General features: G+C 42.8%; 1 protein-coding gene across 2 annotated transcripts in view; it reads left to right on the forward strand.

Moving 5' to 3' along the window:
* The window catches only part of PLEKHA8 (pleckstrin homology domain containing A8), a 30,090-nt gene extending 7,038 nt beyond the window's left edge, over window positions 1-23,052 (forward strand). The window contains exons 2-14 of one of the 2 annotated variants that reach the window (XM_077302565.1): window positions 6,398-6,514; window positions 7,170-7,340; window positions 8,987-9,111; window positions 10,355-10,513; window positions 11,625-11,665; window positions 12,551-12,696; window positions 13,610-13,778; window positions 14,612-14,697; window positions 17,114-17,172; window positions 18,709-18,839; window positions 20,184-20,254; window positions 20,474-20,535; window positions 22,669-23,052. In XM_077302565.1, coding sequence (XP_077158680.1) covers window positions 6,398-6,514; window positions 7,170-7,340; window positions 8,987-9,111; window positions 10,355-10,513; window positions 11,625-11,665; window positions 12,551-12,696; window positions 13,610-13,778; window positions 14,612-14,697; window positions 17,114-17,172; window positions 18,709-18,839; window positions 20,184-20,254; window positions 20,474-20,535; window positions 22,669-22,863 — 1,532 coding nt within the window. In that variant the 3' untranslated portion in view covers window positions 22,864-23,052. The remainder of the gene's footprint in view (window positions 1-6,397; window positions 6,515-7,169; window positions 7,341-8,986; window positions 9,112-10,354; window positions 10,514-11,624; window positions 11,666-12,550; window positions 12,697-13,609; window positions 13,779-14,611; window positions 14,698-17,113; window positions 17,173-18,708; window positions 18,840-20,183; window positions 20,255-20,473; window positions 20,536-22,668) is intronic. The other variant, XM_077302566.1, reaches the window with a different exon arrangement.
* The last annotated feature ends 1,580 nt before the right edge of the window (window positions 23,053-24,632 follow it).

Genomic DNA, 24,632 nt, shown 5'->3' on the forward strand with positions numbered 1-24,632 from the left:
TCTAGTCCAACCCCCTGCACTATGCAGGACACTCACAGCCCTATCGCTCATCCATTGTAACCTGCCACCCCCTTGAACCTTCCCAGAATCAGCCTCACTGTCAGATGGCTATCCAGCCTCTGTTTAAAAATCTGCTGAGACATAAACATCTCATTGCAGTTTTTGTTCTCTTCCATAAGTATGTGCAACTGCCTTGTAACAAGTCAGATTGGTCCATCTACTTTGCCTGACTCCAAGATTTTAGGCAGAACGGGTCTTCCCCAACAGCTGCTGCTTGAGGTTCTTTAAGTGGAAGAGCTAGGGACCCTCTGTGTACAAAGCATGTGCCTCTTTCTTCCTGTTGTACACAGAAGGAATCAGCAGAATATTCCAGTCCAAGCATAGGGAGGTCTTTCCCTCGAGTTGCTTCTCCATTCATTTATTCATTGTTCAATTTTGCATTATTTCTAGTGGCCCTTTCTCACAGGGACTCATAGTAAATGACACAGAGTCAGTCAGTGCAAATGGGACACTCCATAAACAATGAAATGGGATTTGGATCATGGAAGACTGGAACGAACCAGAAATCTAAAAGACAGAACTGAAGCAAAGCATAAGTATTAATATGACATATTAAGCAGTGCAAAAATCACATAGTACTTAGAGTATGCTGTGCACAGTAGTATAGGCGTCAATCACTTCTCATTTATCCAAATAACTCTGTAAAGCCATTTGTATAGTGCAGCCCTTGTCCCTGTGCCCTCTTGAATAATTCAGTTTTGCATAATTTGCAAACTATGTTTGCAAAGAATGTGTGAGGGTATAGGTTGCAGGAGAATGGGGGCTGTTTGAGTGGTGTTTTTTCTTTTTCTTTTGTCTGTCCCTTGCCTGGATGGTAGAGGACTACATACAGCATTAGCTGATTTGCATTAGGTGGTAGTTCTACTTGTGGCTGACTGACAGCTCCACCCTCTGCTTTTTGTGCTATAACCTTTTTGTGCTATAAAAGGTTCTTGCTCGGCAGAGGTGAAGGGCTCTGGCCTTGTGGATCAAGCTAGGGACTCTGTATGTGTTTCAGAGTTTGCAGAAGGGCTCTCGTTCTTGCCGTACTGGATCAAAGTGTCGTAGCTGGCAATGGACCTGAGGCTCTGACATGCACCGTCTGTGTTTTTACCCCAGAGTAAATTTAAATACACACCCACCAAGTGCATGTTAGTGGCACTCCTGGAGGAGAAGGTACAGACGCTAGAAGAACGCCAGTCTATACTTTATTCTATAAAGGAGGGTGAAGATTTCTTGGAAAGAACTCATGGAGCACTTTTTGGAAGACTATTGGAAGAGGTGGGAAAGATGCCTCACCAATTAGAGGAGAACCCAATACAAGAGAACAGTGGATGGAAGAATGTGACCCAGGAGTGTTGAAAAATAAGGAAATGTTCTGCCCCTATGATACTCAGAAATAATTTCGGGAGGTATGCTGTCTACCTGGCGCAAGAATCAAGGATGTCACAGAAAGAGTGGAAAGACTTGTAAAGTCCAAGGACAGATATCCTTTCCTGCTCATTCATGTGTCCCTCAAAATCACAAGATGGGTATAGATGCCTGGAAATTTATCTTGAGATGAGGAACTGTTTGGACTTGAAAACTATAGTGCCCAGATTCATAGAGGAAAAATGGGGATTTTGTGGCAATATCTCCATAAATTTTGCCATAAACCCTCCTGGTTTGTGAGTCAGTCACTTTTGTAATTTGGGTGAAAATATTTATTTGGAATCCAGCATCTGTGTGATTTGGGTAAGCCACAGATGCACAGAATAAGATGCACCAATAAAATTTCAGGGGAGGGGAGAAATGAGATAGTCATTGCTAGATCGGAGCTGGTACTTGCAAAACACTCTTACATGATGATAGAAATCAATTTATAGATCTCTTTCTTTGTGTCTGCAGTAGGTGCATCTCTGACTGTCCTTAATGCAGCTTCATGAACCATAAGAACTCCCTTTACACTGGGGAGACCAGGGAAGATGCATAAGGAAAAGAAGTAATGGGAAATAGACATGAGCCGATTGTCTTAATTTGTATACAGGTTCAGCCAAGAGACCCACGGGACAGGTTCAGGTGTAATGCCACATGGATGAACCCTGTTTGTCCAAACTCCTTGTGCATCCCTTCATATAGCACCATTCCTTTAATCAGTTCTGCTTTAGTGCAAACTCATCATTTGCTGCTACAGCTGAACTGACAGGCTAGGAGATGTGCATCCCTTCCAAACAATGGCTGCCAATCATGGTTTGAAATAGGAATCTCTGCCTGAGTGTGAGTGGAGCAGAGGAGAATGAGGCTTGTCTGTGTTAACACCTTTGCTGTTACACCTGACCTAACTCTGGGAGTTTGAATTCTCACCTCCTACATCTGTCACTGTCTTTTAGCTCAGGGGTAAGTCAACCTGTGGTCCTCCAGATGTTCATGGACTACAATTCCCATGAGCCCCTGCCAGCAAACGCTGGCAGGGGCTCATGGGAATTGTAGTCCATGAACATCTGGAGGACCACAGGTTGACTACCCCTGTTTTAGCTCATGCCACTTTGACTGGGATCCGACACACAACAGGTATAATTCTGTTCTGTGCACAAATGAAGACCACGGCTTCTCTGGACTAACAAACCCTGGCAAATTGTTTGTTGTTTACAGTCAAGGCAGAGAGTCTCAGTCAGAGCCCCTTTATTGGCATCAATATGTAAGGCGTTGCTGCAGCATCCACAACAAGGAAGCCGTGAACATCCACCCAGAGGGAACAAATCTAATTAAAATCCAATTTAAAATTACGGCTAATGAACGAATCAATTACTGCTTTAAACCTTAGGCTAAACCCAGAAAGGTAATCCTGAAGAGTAGCCTTGTTAGACTGTTGTGGCAAAAAGAGCAGCAAGCCCAGGGGGTACCTTAAATACTATCAGATTTATTTGCCAGCAAGAGCCCTGCTTCATCAGATGCATTTTGTATTAGAAGTTCATTAGCATGCTTTGAACATCCTGCGCTCCCATTTCAGAATGTGGGCCTTGATAAATGAACTATTAGGGTGGCTGGGTGTTGTTTTTGTTTTTCCATTTAGCATTTTGGAGGGTTGGCTGATTGTGTAGCCAAGATTGCATCTTCATTTGTTTGGTGCTTGTTAGTCAGACAACAAAGGAATGCTTCAGCTTTTTGTTTGTTTGTTTTTCAAAAGGATGTCTTTTCTCTTGCTTTAATACTGCAAAATATGGAAATGACCCCTCAGAACCGTAAGAGAGATAAGCTGTGCAGCTCTTGGTTCATTGCACTGTTTGGTCTGTCCCAGAAACATGCATATCAATTGCATGTCTGAAGGAGGTGGGTGGGATTGTCCTGCTATCATAGAAATAAAAGAGTACATAGTTATTTATGACCAAGAGCCCCACAATGAATGAGAGGTTTGTGCTTACTGAGGGGCTGTGTATTATTTGCATGGTCACTTTTATGCCTCCTGAGTCTAAAGCAGGGGTGGGCAAACTGTGGCCCTCCAGATGTCCATGGACTATAAGTCCCATGAGCCCCTGCCAGCAAATGCCCACCACTGTTTGCCCACCACTGATCTAAAGTAATTAGCAATTTCTCAGTGCACAGCTTGATTACTGGCTGTCTGAATTCAGAGATCACCAGCAGTGGGGAATATTTATTTATTATTTCGGTTTTGGCTTGAAAGCTTAACTTTAATTTTGCAAACTGTATCGGATATCCTCTCCTGGTTTCATTGCCTCCCACCTATTCGTGCTTCTCTGCATAAGAATAAAAACTGAGTGAGCTCATTCTAACAGCACCTCTTTGTTGCAGGGTCTCCATGCGCCCCTCTTGTATTGACTATTAGACCATGGACTCATTATCTCTCTGGCAAGGCGCATTAGCACAGTGGCCCTGTGGGCTTTGCATTGTTTGCCTGAACTCTTCAGGCCCTGGCTTAATGGATTGATTGGCAGTTTAGTGTCTGGCTGCGAGTCAAGATTCAGTGAACTGGTGTGTCAGATGCAAATAGTAAATTCTCATTTGATAGCTTCATGTGAGATGGCTGCCTCATTTCACAGGTGGGGAGATACAAAGGCTAAGAAAGCTGACCTAGAGTAGCATTTAGAGTTGCTGGACCAGGTTCAAGGGGGATAAAAATGATAAGGATGCATACTGGATGGGCGATACGCTGGTTAGAGTGCCAGCCTGGGACCAGGAGACCCATGTCTGGAGCAAGGATGTGTAGCCCTACCTTAGGTATCTTTATTCTGTAGTAAATGCCACTATATTCAGTGAGCTTTGCTCCAGTAAGTGCTCAGAGGTTTGCAGACTCCATTTATCTGCTTCTTTCAAATGTCTGAAGTATGTTGCTAAAGAACCCCAAATTGAAATGGTCCATGGAAGTACTTTTGCATGTATTTTCTTCAAATAATGTTGTTTTTATTTCCCTTAATGAGACTGTTAATGAGTTTGCAGCTGGGTGGGGCACAGGGTGTCCGTGAAAAGTGAGATGGTCGTAAGGCGCTGCGATTCAGTTGTGACTGGGAAACGGTGGAGGGGGAGAGGGGCCACTAAAGAAAAAGCTGGAGTTGGCAGCTTAGTGAAATCCCGATCCCTGACTCTTGGCAGCCGGGTCTCAGCCTGCTTCATGTGGGTTCATTACCAGAAGGCTCTTTAAAGAAATAAGTTTAGATTGTGAAATGCTGTGCCAGATGTACATTTTTGCATTTCCCATGATCCACCAGTGTTTGCCGAACACACATTCCGCTGGCAATAAGAATACCAACTGCATCTCAGGGACTGCCTGTTTTAGTAGAGTTCGGTTTTATGTTTGATAGCCATAAGTATGAACAGGGAAGGGAATTCATTATCTACTCTTATCTACTCAGACACCCAAGGAAAAGGCACAGAGTCTCTGGTGGGCAGCTGAGATCCTGTTGGCCAGGAGCAGGACCTCCGTAGAGGAGCTGGCTAGGACTAGCATGAGCCAGGGAGGAAAGAGGCTGAACTAACAAAGGCTGGAGTTTATCTGAAAACTTCTGTAGGGAGCTGATAATCCCACCCTTTCCTGTATTCGTTTGAGTCTGAGATTCTGAAAAGACTCAGAGAGCCTCAAACTGCCAGGTGTGTGCTACTTTACCTGGTCCAGGCTCTCTATATCAGGGGTAGTCAACCTGTGGTCCTCCAGAAGTCCGTGGACTACAATTCCCATGAGCCCCTGCCAGCATTTGGTGGCAGGGGCTCATGGAAATTGTAGTCCATGGACATCTGGAGGACCACAGGTTGACTACCCCTGCTCTATATTACTGGAGCCCTGGGAGAGACTCTAGGCATGCTAGAGATGGGTAGGTTCCTTCAGGAGGTTCTTGCTCCATCTGTTCCACTGACTTTTGAACAGGAACTTGTGGTCGAGAAGGGTAAAGTCCCCCCCTGGGGACTTTTGGGAGCTTTAAGTATAAGGGAGACCACAGAGCCCTTGGGGTCATCATCTTCTGAGGAAACTTCTGCAGAGGGAAGGTCCTGACACACTGAAAGTAAAATAAAATAATGCTGTGTCTTAAAAATACTGAGTCATGTGACTAAGACCCCAATATCCTGTAATATGAATAATGTTTCAATGTTCATTTTATATTCACATTTAATTCCCTGGGTAGAAGTGTTGCTCTTTTGCTTGCAGACGTATTGAACTTCTGATCACCCTGTTAGATTGTTGCAGCAGGGGAAAAAAATCATAGTCCTTTTCTTTGCCATCAAATCACAGCTGAATTGACCCCATGGCGTTTTCAAGGCTAGAGTTCCTCAGAGGTAGTTTGCTATTTCCTGTCTCTGCAACTGCATCAGGACCCTGGTTAGTTTCCGATGAGATTGGGCTAGCCTGACAGTGGGGCAATAAAGCCTGGCAAAGTTTTATTCCATAAATAAATGGAGAACGTTGTCAGTCACTTTGGGTTCCCCCTGGGGAGAATGGTGGGATAAGTCAATAAAATAAGCATTTGTGCTGGATTAAAATCTTGTGTGTTCTTAAGATGCCACTTGACTCCTGTTTGTACTGTTCCAAAATCAACACAGAATTAATGTAGCTGGATGACAAAGGTACAAGGGCAATTGTATGATAGGTTTTACATCAGGATAGATTCCACTGGGTAGCCATGTTGGTCTGTCTGAAGCAGCACAACAAAATCAGAGTCCAATGGCACCTTTAGGACCAACAAACATTTATTCCAGGTGTGAGCTTTCAAGTGCAAGTCTGAGGAATAGTGCTTGCACTCGAAAGCTCACACCTGGAAGAAATCTTTGTTGGTCTTAAAGGTGCCACTGGACTCAGGTTTTACATCAATAGGATGCTTGCTTTCCTGTCTGAAAATGACAGCTAAATGTGTGACATTTTTTTCCCTTTAAGGCTGGCAGCCTCGATGGTTCCTTCTTGGAGGAGGGGTGTTATCCTATTACGACTCACGGGAAGATGCTTGGAAAGGTTGTAAGGGAAGTATCCAGATGGCAGTATGTGAAATTCAAGGTAAGTAAGAGAAACATTTGTGCCACCTTTCCATCCAAGTTAGGGTCTCTGAAGTGGCCAACAAAGAAACTTAAAAATATATATTTTTAAAAACTTGAAGGCCCTTCCTTAGGTTGCAGACCATCTAGCCTCTGATGGTGGGGGCACCCAAAGATAGATCCCAGGTATGTTCATATGGGAATAGGCAGTCCTTAAGTTATAATGGCCTCAAGCTTTATGGGACTTTATAAAGGTCAGTGTCAGCATTTTGTACCAGCTGTGGCTTCCAGACAGTGTTCTATGGCAGCCCCAAGTAGAGTATGCTGCAGTAGTCTAATCTAGCTGTTACGAGGCCATAGACCACAGTGGCAAGAAATACTTGCCCAGGAAATGGTAAAGCTGTTGAAGGGTGCTCTGAGTCGCTGCCACCAGTAGTTTATTCAACAGAAAGTCCAGCTGTACCAAGCTACAAACCTGTTATTTAGGAGAGGGGCAACCCCATTCAGATACCTCAGTTTTTGGGTTAAACCTTGTGTCCCCCAGTAGCACCTCTATTTTGTTAGACTTTCAGGATGGCAGTTCTTCCTTACTGGAACATAATATAAGCCTACATTTTTCTACTGTTTTTCAAGCAAGGAGAAGTGTTCTGTATCTATCTCAACTCTGTTCATCTTAGTTCATTCTACAGATAACACACGAATGGATCTTATTATCCCAGGAGAACAGTACTTCTACCTGAAGGCCAGAAATGCAGCTGAGAGGCAAAAGTGGTTGGTTGCCCTGGGAACGGCCAAGGCCTGCTTGACTGACATTAGGACACAGAAGGAGAAAGGCAAGCTCTTTTCTGGTCAGGATGCATCTCCAACACACTTCTCAGCTTCCTAAACCAAAATACCATTTGTTTGAATTTCCATTCTGTTCTCTCAGGTGTAGCACTTGGAAATGCCAACCAACCAGTGAAAACAGACATAATATGCAATACTGCAGTAATGTGTTCTACTAATTTGAGTATGAACACAATGACTGCATTCAGAGGCAACAACAAACTGTGGTTTATCATTACAAGAATGAACCCTGGAAGTTCTGTACTGCGTTCCCTGTATTCCCTCCAGTCCTTGACATGACTGGATAGTGGAAGAGTTCTGGTTTGTAACTCTGGTTCTTTTCTTGCTTACAGTTCGGGTTCCCAGTTTTAGATGTATTGACAAACTGTGGTTTGTTGCAAACTAATAAAATTTCCATACCTAGCTTCCACACAAGAGGGAGAGGGAGAAGGGAGCACATAAACATGAACGCTAGTGTTTAGTGGTTACCGTTTCAGATTAGAGTGAGAGACCAGAGTTCAGATCCCCATTCTGCCACTGAAACTCATAGAGAGACCCTGGGGCAGCCACCCACACTCAGCCTATCTTACCTCACAGGGTTATTGCAAGGACGAAATGGAAGAAAGGAGTACACTGTAAACTGCATTGGGAAGAAAGGCAAAATACAAATGAAGAAAAAATTAAATTTGGAAAGACTTGTTCTTGTAATGACAAACCCTGATTTGTAGTCTGCATGAATGCATCCTCTTTTTGTAAGGATTTGTTGATCTGTTAGCTGAATATTTCACTTTGTGGGGATAAAAAGCAAGACTGACTAGGTGTAATTGTCCTTTACAAAAATCCAGCCAAGACAAACAGAAGATAATGGGGACATATTAGCAAAAATGGAATGTAATTGCTTCTTAAATCTGAACTAAATGACCACGTACCATAACAAATTTATGTTATCAGTGGGTCAGTTTCTTGTTTAATATAAAAAAATACTAGCTATATTTAGGCCAAACAGTGTTGGTTTTGGTGGGATGTGTGTTGTAAAGCAAAGTAAAAATACAATCAACATTCTCCTGACTCTCAGTAATCTGTCTCCTAATTTCTTTATAAGACTCAAATAATAGTTTTAGTTTTTGAGGGAGTGATTTATATATCATATGGCTGTTGTTTATAGAACTTGTATTCATTTTATGGTAAGCTGCTTCAGGAATTTATTATGGAGTAAAAGCATGGGATGGTAATTGTATGAAATAAATAAAATGGAAGTGATCTGTTATCAGACACATGAAACAAAGTACCTATGTGCCTTGTTTCCATATTCCCTATACCTTGGTCAAATCTATAATTTTTAAAATTTGGGACTTGGCTCTGTTTTTTTCTTTTCTTTTCTTCCTACTTAGATAATTCTCCATAGTTCTTCACCATCAGCAACTGGCCCGAATAGACTTGATCAGAGGGGAAACCAGTAGCACCAGACTTATTTTTTCTTCCTCTTTGACCTTTTAAATCCCATCTCTGAAAACCCATAGATTAAATAAATGGCCAGTCTTCTAAATAGTGTATATGTGGAATCATTCCCAATTGTGTTGGGTAGTCTGAAGTATACTGACCAATTTAACAAATTCCTAAAATTGTTTTGATTAGCTAGGCCTGACTTTGTGTTTGTTTGTGTTGTTAGAGTTTACAGAAAACGCTGAAGTACTGAAAAAAAGAATGGCAGAACTTAGACTATATTGTGACCTCCTTGTTCAGCAAGTGGATAAAACGAAGGAAATGGGCCTATCCGGTGTATCGGAATCTGAGGTAATATCTGGTTGAAGGTCAGCCACTGCTGAGGGTGTCTTGTATATCTTTACATCAGTGGCAGTAATGCTATTATAATAATATGTAGAAGGAAACATTTCTTTGTACCTTTGCATTGTGTTACCTATAATCCTGTACATTTGTGGCAGGCTTCAGTCCTTTGGACAAGATTTATAGTGTGGCCTTCATATAAATTGTCATCATGTAGGCAAGAATGACAAATGGGAGCTTTTAAAAGCAGCTTGGTTTGGGGAACAAAAGTAGGCCTAGCTTTTCCTGTCACCACAACACTACAGTGGATGGTGTCAAACCTTTTGCCACGTACTAAAAACACAGGAGCCCTTCTGGGGTAAGTGGTAGTCAAGTATAAGTCAATGAGAACACAATATGAGACTGTGTTTTTTGTGGTACTCGATTATGATCTTCTGTATTCTTGTAAAATGTAATATCCCGTTCCTCCCATTATGATTCAGTGGATGAACAATGACTCTTATGACATTTCTGATAACTTGCCAGAATTAGTAATATGTGCATTTGCTATGTGCAAGATGTTATTTTTTCCTGTCAAGCAAGAAAATAGATCTTGTTATAATAGCCTTAATCAACAATATACATTCTCCAACCAAAGCGTCCATCTTGGGTTTTGGTAATGGGCGCAAACCACATTTTTGCAGTTGGTTTGTGGTTTGTGGCTGAATTGTGAACCAAACTATAAACTTATACAAACTGGAAGGTTGGATGACATATGGGTTTGTGACCCACCACTTTTTACAGGGAGCAGAAAGCAGGGATGTAAATAACTCTGCTGTTTGGTTTAAATGGCTCAGAGCTGAAGCCAAGAAAGCCCCTTTAAGCAGCTGTTCCTGCTGTTCCCAGTTGGCTTCAAGCAAGTCTAGGTAATGAGAGCTCTGCTAAGTCCATTGTACACTGATAGTGCTTTTCCAGCCATGTATTTGTTGACCAACTTACTTCTGGAGATCATGCCAAGTAAAGAATGGAGACAATGGTACTGTAAAAGACCTCTACATGAGATTAGAGAGACACATTACTGATCTTGATAAACCAATGATGTTGACTCAGTATAAGAAGAAGAATTATCCACCGGTCTTAACTACTACACCAAGTTGGCAGCTAATTGTATAATAGTATAAACTAAAGTGCTGATAGATGAATTGCAATGGCTGACTCAGGCTTGGTATCCTAAGAACAGGTTGACACTGGGAGTGGTCTTCTGATTTTGCAGAATGGAATTGATATGGGAGCATTGTTGAAATCCACATGTACCACATTCCTGAAGACTCTTGAAGAATGTATGCAGATTGCCAATGCTGCCTTCTCTTCAGAATTGTTGCACTGCACGCCATCTGGGTCTCCACATTTGGCAGCTCTCAAATCAAACAAGGTAGACTTGAACAACATCCGATGCTCAAATCTCGTTCTCATAGGTAAACAGGTGGTTGTTCCACTCTTCAGAATATGTAATCAGTTAAGTTATCACCCTCAACAAAAACTGGGCAGAACAAGCACATTTGGGTTCTGCCCAGTTTTTGACATTTTGCAAGCAAAAAAGAATGCACAAAAGTGGTATGGTTTGGCCTGTGTTTGGGAAAAAACATTTGAAGAACTGCAGCAAGATCATTTGTGAATTGTCCAGTCTATGAGACACCTTTTATAAATTGAAAGAAACAAACTGGTTTGGGCCTAACCATTTGCACGGAGTATTCCTCTAGCTAGCACATTGAAGGTTCACTACTACCATTCTTCTGCTGCAACATCATGCGTTCGTCCCCCCCATTTCTGGGAGTGGGCAGATCCTCTGGAGCAGCAGGCAGAGTGGCACAGTGAACTGCAGGAGGAGGAGGGAATCTAGGATCCCTCTTTGTGCAAGTGTAAGTAGCTTCAGCTTGCACAAGGGCACTTTCAGAGCCAAGTCAGCATTTAGGCAGATAAGTTCCAAAAGCAAATTGAAAAGCCATTAAGATATTATGCAATTTCCCAAAAGTAGTTAGCATTGCAGAGGTCTTCTCCCTTTGGAATGAGTTTTTTTTTTCCATTGGAGCAAAGCTCATTGATTAGTGGAAGGGAGTTACAGGATCCAATTGAGTCATTTTGTCCCCTCTTCCTTCATCAGATCAAGCTGGCCTACAAGTTGTTACCAATACGGATTATTACCTGACCCCTGGCTCAGGGCACCCTTTATTGATAATGATTACATTTAATTTTGTACACTTCTGCAGCAATCCTAAGCAGAGTTTGCACTATTCTAAGGCCCATTTATGTAAATGGATTTAGAAGAATGTTACTGTGCTTAGAGTTCCACCATGAAGGTTGCCATGCTTAGGTTCTGAGGGAAACCCCTTCAACATCTGCTTGTGTAGAAGGACTTTGTGTTGAATTCTTCCACATTCCTTGAACAGATATGTGGACAGCACTTAGACAGAGCTTTTCTGTGTGCAAGCTGCAAAATGAAATCTAAGGCAAGAGAACATAAACAGCTCTTTCTTTTCTTGCAGCTAAAACCTCCTGGCATAGCTAGTCAGATTGTAGCAGAAAGGTATGGCACTCTTTTCTTCTTTGTTAGCACCATTTCTCACTGGCCTGCGTTGCTGTTAGAAAGCAGCACATAGTCTGCACACTGCGGGTTAGGGATGTGCAGCTTGGTTTGGCTCGGCCGCCTCGGTGCTCACCGAAACCCGAGGCGGCACATAGGAGGCCAGCACCATGGAATGGAGAGGAGGGGCAGCCTCCCCACCTCCCCGCACTCTGGGGCTGGCGTCCTTCGCACCACCTCAGGCTTTGGTGGTGACCGAGCCGCGCCGCACATCCTTATGTGAATCCTTGACTCTAAATATATCTTTGAATCCGAAAACTTCCTTCTTCCAAATCCTTGTTCTCTCTAAAAGGTCTTTTAAAATATACAAACCTATTCATAGCCCGTTTATTTCCATTACCAATGGTGCCAGTGAGCAACTTAAAATCCCCTGTTTATTTTTTACTGGTTTGGGACTGTATTTTTAAAACTTAGAAAGATATTTTATAAGCTGTACGGCTCCTTTAAAAATGGAAATGATTCTGCTGTATTCAATTTTCCATGCCCCTGTTGAAAAGGGGGAACTCGTGGAGCAGCTGTAACTACACACTTAGAACTCGTGTTGAGAGCTGAATCGCCACCACTGTCTATTTGGCAAGGAAGGGCTGCATTCGTAGTTTCCCCTTCTGAACAGCCAGTCACAAAAGTTTTTCACTTTTAAAAGAGCGACAGTGTGCTGCACAAGCTTTTGTAGTCTTCCAGCACATGGAGCCCCTTGGAAGGCCAAGCTTCTGGTCCATTGTGTGACGGTGTGCATCTTTCATTTCAGGATGGCAGACATACTGAATGGTAGCCCTGTTGGTAAAACATTATTCTCTCTTTGTTTTTGTTTGTTTGTTTTCCACCCAGGCAGATGGAACTGAAAAAATGTGATAACGGCTCTATATATGCAAACTCTGACTTCCATGAACAAACCCTGGTTGATAACCAGGCACCTGTACTCCAGAAAACAGATGAGATGAACTGTGAAGGAAATGCTGAGGAGAATTTGATAGGTAATGCGCAGAATTGTGAGAGGCAAATGCAAGTAAATGCTGTCAAAACATTTTTGCCAGGGTGTCTCATATTTGAAGAAGCAGCATCGGTTCTTATATGCCACTTTTCCCTACCTGAAGGAGTCTCAAAGCGGCTTACAGTCACCTTCCCTTTCCCCACAACAGACACCCTGTGAGGGAGGTGAGGCTGAGAGAGCCCTGATATCACTGCTCAGTCAGAACAGCTTTATCAGTGCTGTCACCAGCCCAAGGTCACCCAGCTGGCTGCACGTGGAGGAGGAGCGGGGAATCAAACCCGGCATGCCAGATTAGAAGTACTCACTCCTAACCACTACACCAAAGTGGCTCTCATTTGATCATTTAAAATGTTTCTGTCCTACTTTCCTCTCATGAAGTAGCTTCTACAAAGACACACGACAATAGACATGAGAATGCAATAAAAGCCATGATAAAAATCTCTCCTGTGTGAAAAGTCTTGGTCTTTTCCCCCCATCAGATATTCTTATTCTGCCTTGAGCACAGGAGAAGGTGGGGATGAGCAGTTGGTCTAGCTTGGCTTTGGCTAGAATGCAGGGTCTCTTCCCAGGAAGAAACAGCAGCCACAGATGGAAGAAGCCCTTGGAACACCTAAGTCATACATATGGGTGGGTTTGAACACTGGTAATACAAATAGGAAGAAACAAGCTGTGTCAATCAAACTGGACCAGAGATGGGATTTGGCCAGCTACTCAGCTACCTTCCTGTTTTGCTCCTCAGACACGATTTTTGTCAGAGAAGCAGGCAAGTGTCTGATTAAAGTCCTGCCTGAAATTCAGGACCTAAATTTAAAAGGAAACCTGGAAGAAGTACAATCCACTTTAGGTTTTAACTGGCAGGTGATTCATCCAATATCTTCTGTTCCTTGTAATCCAAGGTGATATCAAGAAAGATGGCGAGAACCAGCAGCCACTGAAAGAGGAGAATTGTGGTGGAGAATCTTTACAACCAGAAGTCCACTCTGCAACCCCGTTGTCATTGTTGCATTGGGCAGAAGAAGACGAAGACAAGGATCTTCCTACTTTCTTTAGTGTCATGAGCAATAGGTGACGTGTCACTATTTTGTATTTTAATTTCATTGATGTAATTATACCTTGATGTAATCCACTCTGTGTCCACAGAGAGAAGGTGGAAAACAAATCCAAATATAAAATTAAAAAAACTTTACAGGAAGATGCTGATATTCGGGGGGGACTGTACTTGGCTATGCATGCTTGGAACAAGCCAAGTCCCAGCAATGCTACCGGATTCTCAGAGATTTGCCTTGGACTCAGCTAGTGGGCTGACAGGTGATAGCAGGGATTAGTCAAGCCCATTGCCTTTTCCCAGATTTCTGGCCCCAGCAGTGCTGCTGTTGACTCAGTAGTGTGGGCAGAGATCTGGCCCCAGATACCAATTAAAAGGATCTAGTCCAGGGGTGGCCAAACTGTGACTATCCAGATATCCATGGACTACAATTACCATAAGTCTATGCTGCTAGCAGGGGCTCATGGTAACTGTAGTTAATGGACATCTGGAGAACCACAGTTTGGCCACCCCTGGTCTAGTCAGTGTGCTGTTGTGAGCATCATTAGCCAGTGTTTCCTACCCCCATCCAACTTGTCTTGGCATAAATATATTTGCTTGAAGCAAGCAGCATAGCATAAACATTTAGATATTCTCTAAAAGCTGTATTGGTTTAAGTAGTGGATGAGAGCTGTGTCGGTTTGAGTAGTGGGCAAGAGTGATTTTTCACTGTTCTTCTCTCCCTGCCCCCTTCCCATGTATATTTCTACAGCTTGAAGTTCCATTTCTTGTGCATTGATACATTTGTTAGCCTTAAGGTGCCACAGGGTTCCCTGTTTTGTTTTTAATATTCTCTTTGTCATCTCGCCCAAAGATTCAGTGATATCGACCTTTTGGAGGATGGTGGCATACCCACAGAAGAATTTCTGCAATCCTGTTATGCAATAGTTCCAGTCCTGGGTAGGTGACTGCCCATTTTGGAACAGTTTGGAAGGTGTTAGTTGATCAAGGGGAAGTTAATACTCTGCAGCAGCCTTATTATTTTTGTTTTGTTTTGTTTTGTTTTTTAATATATAGCATGTTGTTTGAAGTCAGAATTTGGATCTTCTGTCTTCTCCTTTAACACTATTTGCCAATCTACTGTGGGGCTAAAAAAAACCTTCAGATTGCTTAAGCTTTGATTTCATCTTCATGGAGGAATGGGTGTACTTGCTTGGGGTGATAAAATATCTTAAACCAACTCTGTTTAAGTTTGCCAAATAACCATGTCTTCCATTGCTTCTCTTTCCTAATTTGGTCATTGACGGGTATAACTAAACAAACTTTGGATCATTAAATCCCTGCAGATTTTGTTGGAGGGTCGAGATTAGATGGAGCCTTTCTTGAGTTAAAAGGCTTGTTCAGAGGAGTGTCAGCCTGACAGCATTAGCATCTCTCAAGTCACCACTGACAAACTTGTATTGTTTGCATATATTTGAATATCCACCACACTTTCCCCTCCTCAAGGGGATCACAGATCCTTAAGGTATACTGGACAGGAAAGAGTCCACAATTGCTCTTTCAGCAATAGCAGCCATATACTCAGCAAGGCCCCCTGGGAGGAAAAAAATATCGACGTTTACTGTCAAATAATGCCGGAATTAGGGTATTGTTCCTTTTAAAGAAGGTTCCGTACTTAGGTGGGTTCCATACGATTCCTATGTTCGTCTGTATCTCTTCTGAGTATGAATAGTGCAGGAACTGAACAATTTTTTTTAAGTTCAGTTCATACATCACACCAAACCATTGTTTGCATTAACTGTGGTTTGGCACCCAAATTTTGGTTCAGTTTCCAAATGTACAAGCAAATGAGAGCCAGTTTACTGTAGTGGTTAAGAGCAGTGACTTCTGATCTGGGTTTGATTCCCCATTCCTCCACATGCAGCCAGCTGGGTGACCTAGGGCCAGTCAGAATCTCTCAGCCTCACCTACCTCACAGGGTCTCTGTTGTGGGGAGAGGAAAGGTAGGTGATCGTAAGCCATTTTGAAACTGCTTCAGGTGGTAAAAAGCAGGGCACATTCTGTGGAGTGACCTCCAGAGACAGAACAATATGTATATATGTGGCATCAAGTGGCAGCTGACTCCAGAAAAAGACTTTCAAGGCAAGTGCCAAGATGCTTTGTGATTGCCTTGGTGGTCTCCCCTGCTTAGCTTCTGAGATATGATGAGAACTTATCCCCAGACAGAGCAGTAGACATAATTGTTAATCCAGATAATCAAGCTAAGCCATATTTCATCTAAACTCCAAGTTGTTTGTAAACCTACATTGAATTATAGTTTTTCATGCACTTTTGCTGGCTGAGGACCAACCGTGACTTGATAATCCAAACATCACAATAAACCATAGTTAAGCTTCCTTCACTATGTTTGGGTGATGTCTGAATTTTGCCTTACCTTTTTCGACATCTAAATATTTACAATTTATAATGCACTATTACATTTATTTGGAGGAGCATTCAGAAGCATAATAAAATTGTTTGATAGTCACCTCCGGTGGTTTACACGGGATGTTTGCTCATGGACTCAGGGTAGGTTATGCAAAACCCCACAAGCGCATCCTTTCCCTCTATTTAAATAGCCCTTCCAAAGCAGCAGTGGTCACCTCATTCACACAGAGCAAATTGAAGCTTCAGAGGCATGATTTAAATCACAAAACAGGCCTGGCAGAAAGAGTTCAACACTGACCCTTCTCCAACTTCAGAGTAGTTCTCTGGCATTGCTAACTAACTTTTAGCAATTTTTTTTAAAGCCATAATTCAAGGACTCTTCCAGAATTAGGATAGATGTTTGCCTGGGAGTTTGAAGTCATTTTCTCTGTCTTTAGGGCAAAGTTCAGAGTGAGTCCATATGCACCAAGGAGGGTGGTGAGCCCCTTCCTGCATGACTCTCATGCAGCGCATCATTATTATCTTTTTACTTTCATTTTGTAACTAGTTGTATCTCCATTGAGACACTGTTGTAATTTGAGGCTTCTTATGGCTGCCAGTAGCTCCTGATCAAGGATTCTTGCATCTGCCACAAGGCAGCCTCTGCTGATACAGAAAGAAGTAAAAAAAAAACTTCAGACATTCTAGAAGCAGCAAATGTGCCACATGCCCAACAGAGTTCCTGTTTCAACCAGTTCAGCATGCATTTGGCTGCCTCCTCCACACGCCTCCAAAGAATGGGGTAATTGATTTGAGATTCTGCAGTTTGACTCTAGGAACTTTGGGAAGCAGAACTGTGCTACACACACAAGGAAATATGGGCTGTCGCCCCCCCCCCCATCTTTCTGTACTGCTAGATCAAAAGTAAAGCAACGTAAGCAATCTGAAGAGATTATTTTCTTTTTCCTAGACAAACTTGGATCCACAGTCTTCGCTCCTGTTAAGATGGACTTTGTGGGAAACATCAAGGTAAGGGCCCCCACCCTTGCCTTCCTGCTCCTCCCTGCCACGTTAGCTGTTTTCATGTCACTGCTACCTGTCAGCAAAGGAAAAAAGTCACCCTGCATGCTTCTTTGTGTGCTTATCTGGTTCTTGGTCAGTAGCTGATTCCAGATCTTGCTGTGGCCAGATGCCAAACAGGTCAGCAGCTCTCTCCAAGAACCGTGATGTCCAAACCAGCTACAGTCTGGGTCATTTCTTAGTGTCAGAAGGCAAGAAATCAGAATGTGACCCCATCTATGTGATTCTGGAGTTGATACACTTTCCAGAGTGGCTCAAAGTGTTTCACCAGAACCTCTCCCTTCTGATAAAGAGTCCTTTCATTATATTGCACTCTGTCAAGAATTCTGCTTTGTCGCTCTCTCGTTCTTTGTGATCATTCTGGTTTTCCCAGTAAATATTGGCATAAGAAGCCACTTTTGCCATCCAACAGCCTTCTGTCTTGGGCGTCCTTTTATGTAATTTCTGTTCAGATGTCCCTGCCATCAGGACAATTCTGAAATCTATCAACTGAAAAAAGGTTATGGTCTAGCTCAGAGGTTAAGAAAATCCTATAATCTTAGTCATAATGTTAGTGCCTATAATGTTAGTCAGTGTTACAGGTTTGGTCCAAGAATTCCTCCCATAATATTTTTAAAGGCTTCTCAGGGATTACGATGCAGTGATACTATAATTATAAACTGGATATATATACATATTTAAAATGTTTTTATAATAACCTTTTGAGAACCTCAATGCAGTTTACCGATATTGGTAAAGCAACAAATCCTGAAAACACAGCCTAAATTAACAACAAAATTCAGAAGCCAAATAGTAATCAAAGTAGAAACAAATGCAGTATACACAGGCCCTCTGATATGTCATCATCTGCATCTCATTTTTATGCATAGCTGTCAAAATAGTCTTGAGTCATTTGACTGCCATGCTGCAAAAGAAAGACTCCCATGTATAGAATTTAACATGGTTCATCCTAGCCTCTGCCCAATTCAAGATCAAATCCCTGTGGCATTTCTTGGAATCAGTATTGAATTGCATTCCTGAGAAACTAGATCTTTTGGGATTTTAAGCATTCCCGCACTATGTTGCAAGATGAAAGGGAAGCATGTGCACATCTTTCCAAAATACCACACCTCTTGTAAGAACAGTAGTTTAGGTAGACTGTATTTTGCGTTGAAAATTTTTTGGATCATTTCAATGGATTCCACCCATAGAACCAACTACATTCTACAAATGCATCCTACTTTCCTTCTGCATGTGCATACATACCTCCCATGTTTGTGCGCTGCTTCCTGCATCTGATAATTTTGACTGGTATCTCTGAACAGGTGTCCCTTTTAAGGAGAAACTTTTTTTTTTTGTCATTTTATGCATATTTTGAAACATCAGTATGCTTGACATAGTTTGAAAGGCCTATCTGAAATGCAGCACATTATAAATGGTTCTGAGAATATTTCTCAAGTAACACTTTCACCAACCGTAAGATCTGATTTTCCCCATTCCCTCCAGAAAATAAATCAAAAATATATAACCAACAAAGATGAGTTCATTACTCTTCAGAAAATTGTCCTCCATGAAGTGAGCAGTGAAGAAGCCCAAGTTAGAAATTCTGCAACAGAGGCTCTCCTTTGGCTTAAAAGGTAAACTGGCTGACTTTTGACACATTGGTAGGTAACAGCGTAATAGACATCTCCTTGTTCAAAATCTGTAAACAATTATGACTTCTCAATTTACACTCTAGAAGGATACATAGTGGGATGTATTCAAAAACTAGTAATATAAGTCAATGTTCTCCTTTGCCATCCAGGTCTTTAAAATGTTAACTAAATCCCAAGTACCCCTCTTGTTAGCAGAATTTGTACTGATCTTTAAATCGGTACTCAATTTCATATTTGCAAGGCTTTCATTCACCTTGACTCAGCTTCCCCATACCTTTGAGCTGAAGGCCAATATATATTGTTAAAATTTAAGTGGAGAATATAGATCATAGAAGAAGAAGCAGCGTTGGTTCTTATATGCCGCTTTTCACTCTCTGAAGGAGGCTCAAAGCGGCTTACAGTCGTTTTCCCTTCCTTCTCCCCACAACAGACACCCTGTGAGGTGGGTGAGGCTGAGAGAACACTGATATTACTGAAGAGGAATTGGTTCTTATATGCCACTTTTCTCTACCTGAAGGAGTCTCAAAGCGGCTTACATTCGCCTTCCCTTTCCTCTCCCCACAACAGACACCCTGTTGTGAGAACCCTGATATTACTGCTCCGTCAGAACAGCTTTATCAGTGCTATGGCAAGGCCAAGGCCACCCAGCTGGCTGCATGTGGGGGAGTGGGAAATCAAACCTGGTTCACCAGATTAGAAGTCCGCACTCCTAACCACTACACCAAGCTGTAGAATCCTCAGCACATACTAGTTGGATACCTAAAGGAACAATGCCATTCGATGACTTTATGCTCATAAAATAGTTATAGGAGGAAACAACCACTGTTGAAAATGCTACATTGAAAACGGTACAAATCTAGAGTCCATTTTGGTTGTTTGATTACCATTAAAAGAAGAGATAAGATAAACTGTATTTCTATTTTTATTCATTGTTAAATTGTTTAACTGTTAGCTATAGCCTCAGCTGGGTTCTTTCTTCTGCTGTTAAGTTCATAAAACCAGCATTCCTGTCAGATGACTATCTAGCCTCTGCTTAAAAACTTCAGAAGAAGGAGATTTGAATTGGCAACACCCCAGCTCATTCTCTTAGCCACTATGCTACCCCGGATGCATATTCCACAATTAGGACATTTTGCTTATATTTGTTTTTATAACTCTAATATTGCTTGCTTACACAATTAAATCATATTTTAAAATATATATTCCACCGTTTTTTTTTCAAATACGTATAACCAACACTCACAAATAGCATCTTCTCTTGAAAAAATTAAGTAATGAATTGAAGTTGATAATACAATGTTGCCATTATGGTCTTTCACCAAACAGGGGTTTAAAATTTCTGAAGGAGTTTTTAACAGAGCTACAGAACGGAGAGAAGAATATTCAAATGGCACTGAGTGAGTACAGAATATTTTATGGAAAAATACAAAGTGTCACAATGAAAAGGAGAGTCTGTTTTCTGCCACAAGGTCCTTTGCAAGACCTTATGATGAAAATTGTTCTGAGAAAAGTATTCATTGATTTTTTGTCTTTTTGAAAGGTCAGTTGGAATGCCTCTAACAACTGGTATGATACACACCACCACATAAAATGCTTTCTTTTCTGTATGATTCCAGATAACGCTTATGGCAGAACATTACGACAACACCACGGGTGGGTTGTCCGTGGAGTTTTTGCGGTGAGTTGATACTGATGTAGTCATTTATGGTGATGATGAGGCCAGATTTCTTTAATCTGCATACTTTATATGTAACATACACTCTCTGAGCATGCCTTTGTGTATTAAGAGACTGTTTTCCTAACCTTTGCCTGACAACTGGTTTCTACATAGTCCCATCCTAAGTTGAGTTGAACCCTTCCGAGTCCACTTATTTTACTGGATGGTATAACTCTGCCTGTAGGAGCCTCTTGTGGCGCAGAGTGGTAAGGCAGCAGTCATGCAGTCTGAAAGCTCTGCCATGAGGCTGGGAGTTCAATCCCAGCAGCCGGCTCAAGGTTGACTCAGCCTTCCATCCTTCCGAGGTCGGTAAAATGAGGTGCTGGGGGGTAAACGGTAATGACTGGGGAAGGCACTGGCAAACCACCCCGTATTGAGTCTGCCATGAAAACGCTAGAGGGCGTCACCCCAAGGGTCAGACATGACTCGGTGCTTGCACAGGGGATTCCTTTACCTTTATAACTCTGCCTAAGATAATATTGACAGACACTGAATAAAAGAATATCACCGACTTCCAACACCTTGAGAAGACGGAAATGAGAAAATCAGGTTTTGCTTAGTGTCTGGCTCCTCAGTATCAAAAAAATGAAATAGCTTTTCTAACCCCTGAGACAATACCTACGTGCATGGCCTTCCCTCTCTCATTTAATGGCACAGAAAGCCATAGATATCTTAGAGAATGTCCAAATAGATTATTTCCTAAATTCTCTTGCCAGCCACTTATACCTGAGACCAAAGACCATAGGCAGAAGACAAAATGAAAGCCAGACAACTGTGAGGGATCGGAGCATGGGACAGTTTCCTGAGTCTTATTTTTAAGGCTGGGCCACCTTGTGTTGTTTTCTGACATTAGTTAAATGTGTCGGTCAGAAATATCTCTGGTCTAGTTATCTCTTTCCATGTACAGAAATTCAACGTCAGAATATGACTTTGCATTAAGTCTGTGTTTTGCAATTGAGGGGACTGGACACGGTCTGTTCTTTGGTGGTGGCTCCCTCTGCTGTGTAACATGAGCAATTACACTGGAAGTAAAAGTGTGGATGCAAACTAGAGGTTTCGGCATATGTTGGATAATGTACTTTCAGTGCACCATTTTGGACAGCCCATTGAAGTACATTATCAGCATGTGTCGAATGGGCCCTACCAGTTTTCCTTTAAGAAGCTTGGTTGAGTTGTAATGTCCTATTAGGATTTGCTGCTATATGAATGAGATTGGTGCTGATGGCGTAGGATGGTTTGTTTCCCCCCCCCCCTTGCTTCCTTTCACTCTTGGCCAGCTAATTAAAGATATCCACTTTCATTGCAAACCACAATATACTTTTATATCTGAAGCTTATTTTCCCTGCATTCCAAATTGAGAATAAAATGTAGAAGAGGTAAAGAAGAGTTGCCTTTTATACCTAGCTTTCATTGCCCGAAGGAGTGAGGCTGAGAGAGCCCTGATATTCCTGCTCGGTCAGAACAGCTTTATCAGTGCTGTGACCAGCCCAAGGTCACCCAGCTGGCTGCACGTGGGGGAGTGGGAAATCAAACCCAGCTCACTGAACTAGAAGCTGCCACTCTTAAGAGTTGTTATTAAGCATGTGCACCCCCAAAAAAATTTGGGCCGGTTCGGGTTCAGAAGAACCCAATTCGGAGCATTTAAGGGCTGTCTGAATCAGCTAATTCAGATCTGGCTTCAGACATTTCCGAAGTGATTCGGCCATTAAAGTCAATGGCACCATTGACTTTAATGGGAATTTTCAGATTTCTGCCTTTCCTGTGACCTGATGGGGGGCTGAGTCAGAGGCGCCAAATTTTCGGGAGCCTCTTCTCTGACTCTTCCCCCCCCCTCAAAGCCTAGCCTAAATAATATTCAAAACAGAAACTTGCTTATCCACCCCAACTCCCCTTCACCAATATTAGGTCAGTCACTTGTTAGTAAGAAGTTGTGCATGTGTCCATTTGCAGTCTCCCCGGGACTTCAAGCCATGCCCAAGGTCTTTCATTCTGGCACCGATCCTAAAGCCAGCTTCAGCAGGGCTGCTGCATCCCGAGCCTTCTGCTGGTGGCATTCCGGGAATAAGACCCCGCCTCTCTTTCTTCTCCTTGCAGCTAGCTTTAAGGGCATCCCCCACCTACGAATGCTTTGTGGCGGCCCTATCTGTCGGAGAATGCAATAATCAAGAACTTTTTAATAGAGGGATGCAAAGGGACCTCGGCATCTACCTACCCGCCATGGAAAAGCAGCTCGGGATCTTGGACGCACTCTACGAGGAGCACGGGCTGGAGTCAGACGAAGTGGTGTGAGCTCCATCCAGACTAGTGCCTCGCAACTTCAGGGATTGTGTTTTTGTTAACATAGTTTTTTGTTCCCCCCAGAAGGCTATTTCTGTTTCTTTGTATTTTGTTTTCCATACTTGGGAAGGGAAAGGACTCGGAGGTTTCCTTTTTTTTTTTATACACAGGTGTGTGTTTTTTTAAAGAAAATAAGAATAATGCTTGTTTGTGTTTAAATGCAAAGGTGCTACATATTCAGGCAAGGTGATGCCTATCCGCATGGGAAGCATCTTATGCCCCATCCAGTAGTGTTCACCATGCGGGAGACCATCCGCTGAGGCTGCGGACGTGGAGTTTCGTGCTGTTGTCCTCAACAGCCCGGAACGTCCCCGAACGAGCGAAGCGATTCTGGGTTCGTAGCAATAGGAGTGAAAGCAGAATCGAGTCTTGCGATGCCAAGATTTCCCTGCCAAGATTTCTAAGCCACTTCCAGCGTTGGCATTCAGGCAAGGTCTTCTGGTGTGCTCCGTTATCTTCAGGGACCAGAAGCGAACATCACAACTTACCCATTCGGTGATGACTGCGGGGGGCCACGTCCACTGGTGAGAGAGCCACGTCCGTGTGCACTAGCCAAGGATCTGCCTTTTCATAAACAACAGCAGCCATCTGCTTCTCAAATAAGACCCTATTCGTAAGCTTCCTAGGAAAAAGCGCTGGAGATCTCTCATGCTTGCATTGGTCTGTACTCTGCAGTAGCCTCAATACAGTACGATTTGGTGTCGGGGGTGGATTTGCTATGTCACTTGTGAGAAACAAATGCACTGGAAGACATGACCTTTATCTTAAGGGCCTTTGGACAACCAAATCACACTGAGTCTGTGTCTGTGCATGGTTTAAAGAGCTAGAGGATCTGGGTTACCTGGATCGGAACAGAATCCGTGCCAAAGGGCTTGCGATCCAGTCCGCAAGAACACTGCTTGTTTGGGGTAGGTGGGAAACTTTTTTTAAGAAAAGGGCTCAGCTCTTACCAGGAATGCAAGAGCTGCTGACATGGTGTAAAGGCATAACTGGTTTGTCTAAGCAGAGTTCAGGGTCAGCAGGTTTCCTCGCAACTGAAGAAAACAATTCACCTCTGACTGAAAGGTCAGTAGGCTGTCCACAGAATGTATCCTGCTAGTGCTAATATTACACTCAGGAGTTTCTTCTGATTACTTGCAGAGGAATTAATTCAGGATTTTCGGGACATTCATGGGCGAGAGGGAGGACAGGGGACTGGAACAGCAGTGGCTAACATTCTTCAGCCTAAGAGCTGCCTGCTGGTGTGTTTTCCCATGGCCAAGAGACACTCCTGTCCATCATGTTTTTCATTTCCTTCCCAACACTTTGCCGGGCCAGCCTCCCTTTCTTTGTTCCCACGGCCCTGCTGTTTCCGCTCATTCTCAGGCAGGATTCTCCTCCTCATTGCTGGGCCACATGCACACACCCTAGTAGCACCCAAGTAGCACCTTTGCTTTCTTGAAATGCTGGGAGTTGTGCGCTGATGGTTTGGTCACAACGCTTTGGAAATAGTGGAGGCTTGTGTTGAATCAGTTACTTTCAAGCCTTCTGTGCAGCATCTTCAGCCACAGGGGGAAGCTCACCGCTCTCTTTCCATGGATTTTAATACTCTTGGCGATGCTCGTCTTAACCAGATGGAAACCATGCTTTCCCCCAGGGCTACAGGTAGCGCTTGTGACAGCTGCACGATTGCTCCCTGTCATGCAAAGCAGTCATCAGTGGCACAGTTATGAAAAATAGGG

The sequence above is a fragment of the Paroedura picta genome, chromosome 11 (genome assembly GCF_049243985.1).
Source record: "Paroedura picta isolate Pp20150507F chromosome 11, Ppicta_v3.0, whole genome shotgun sequence".
Lineage (NCBI taxonomy): Eukaryota > Metazoa > Chordata > Lepidosauria > Squamata > Gekkonidae > Paroedura > Paroedura picta.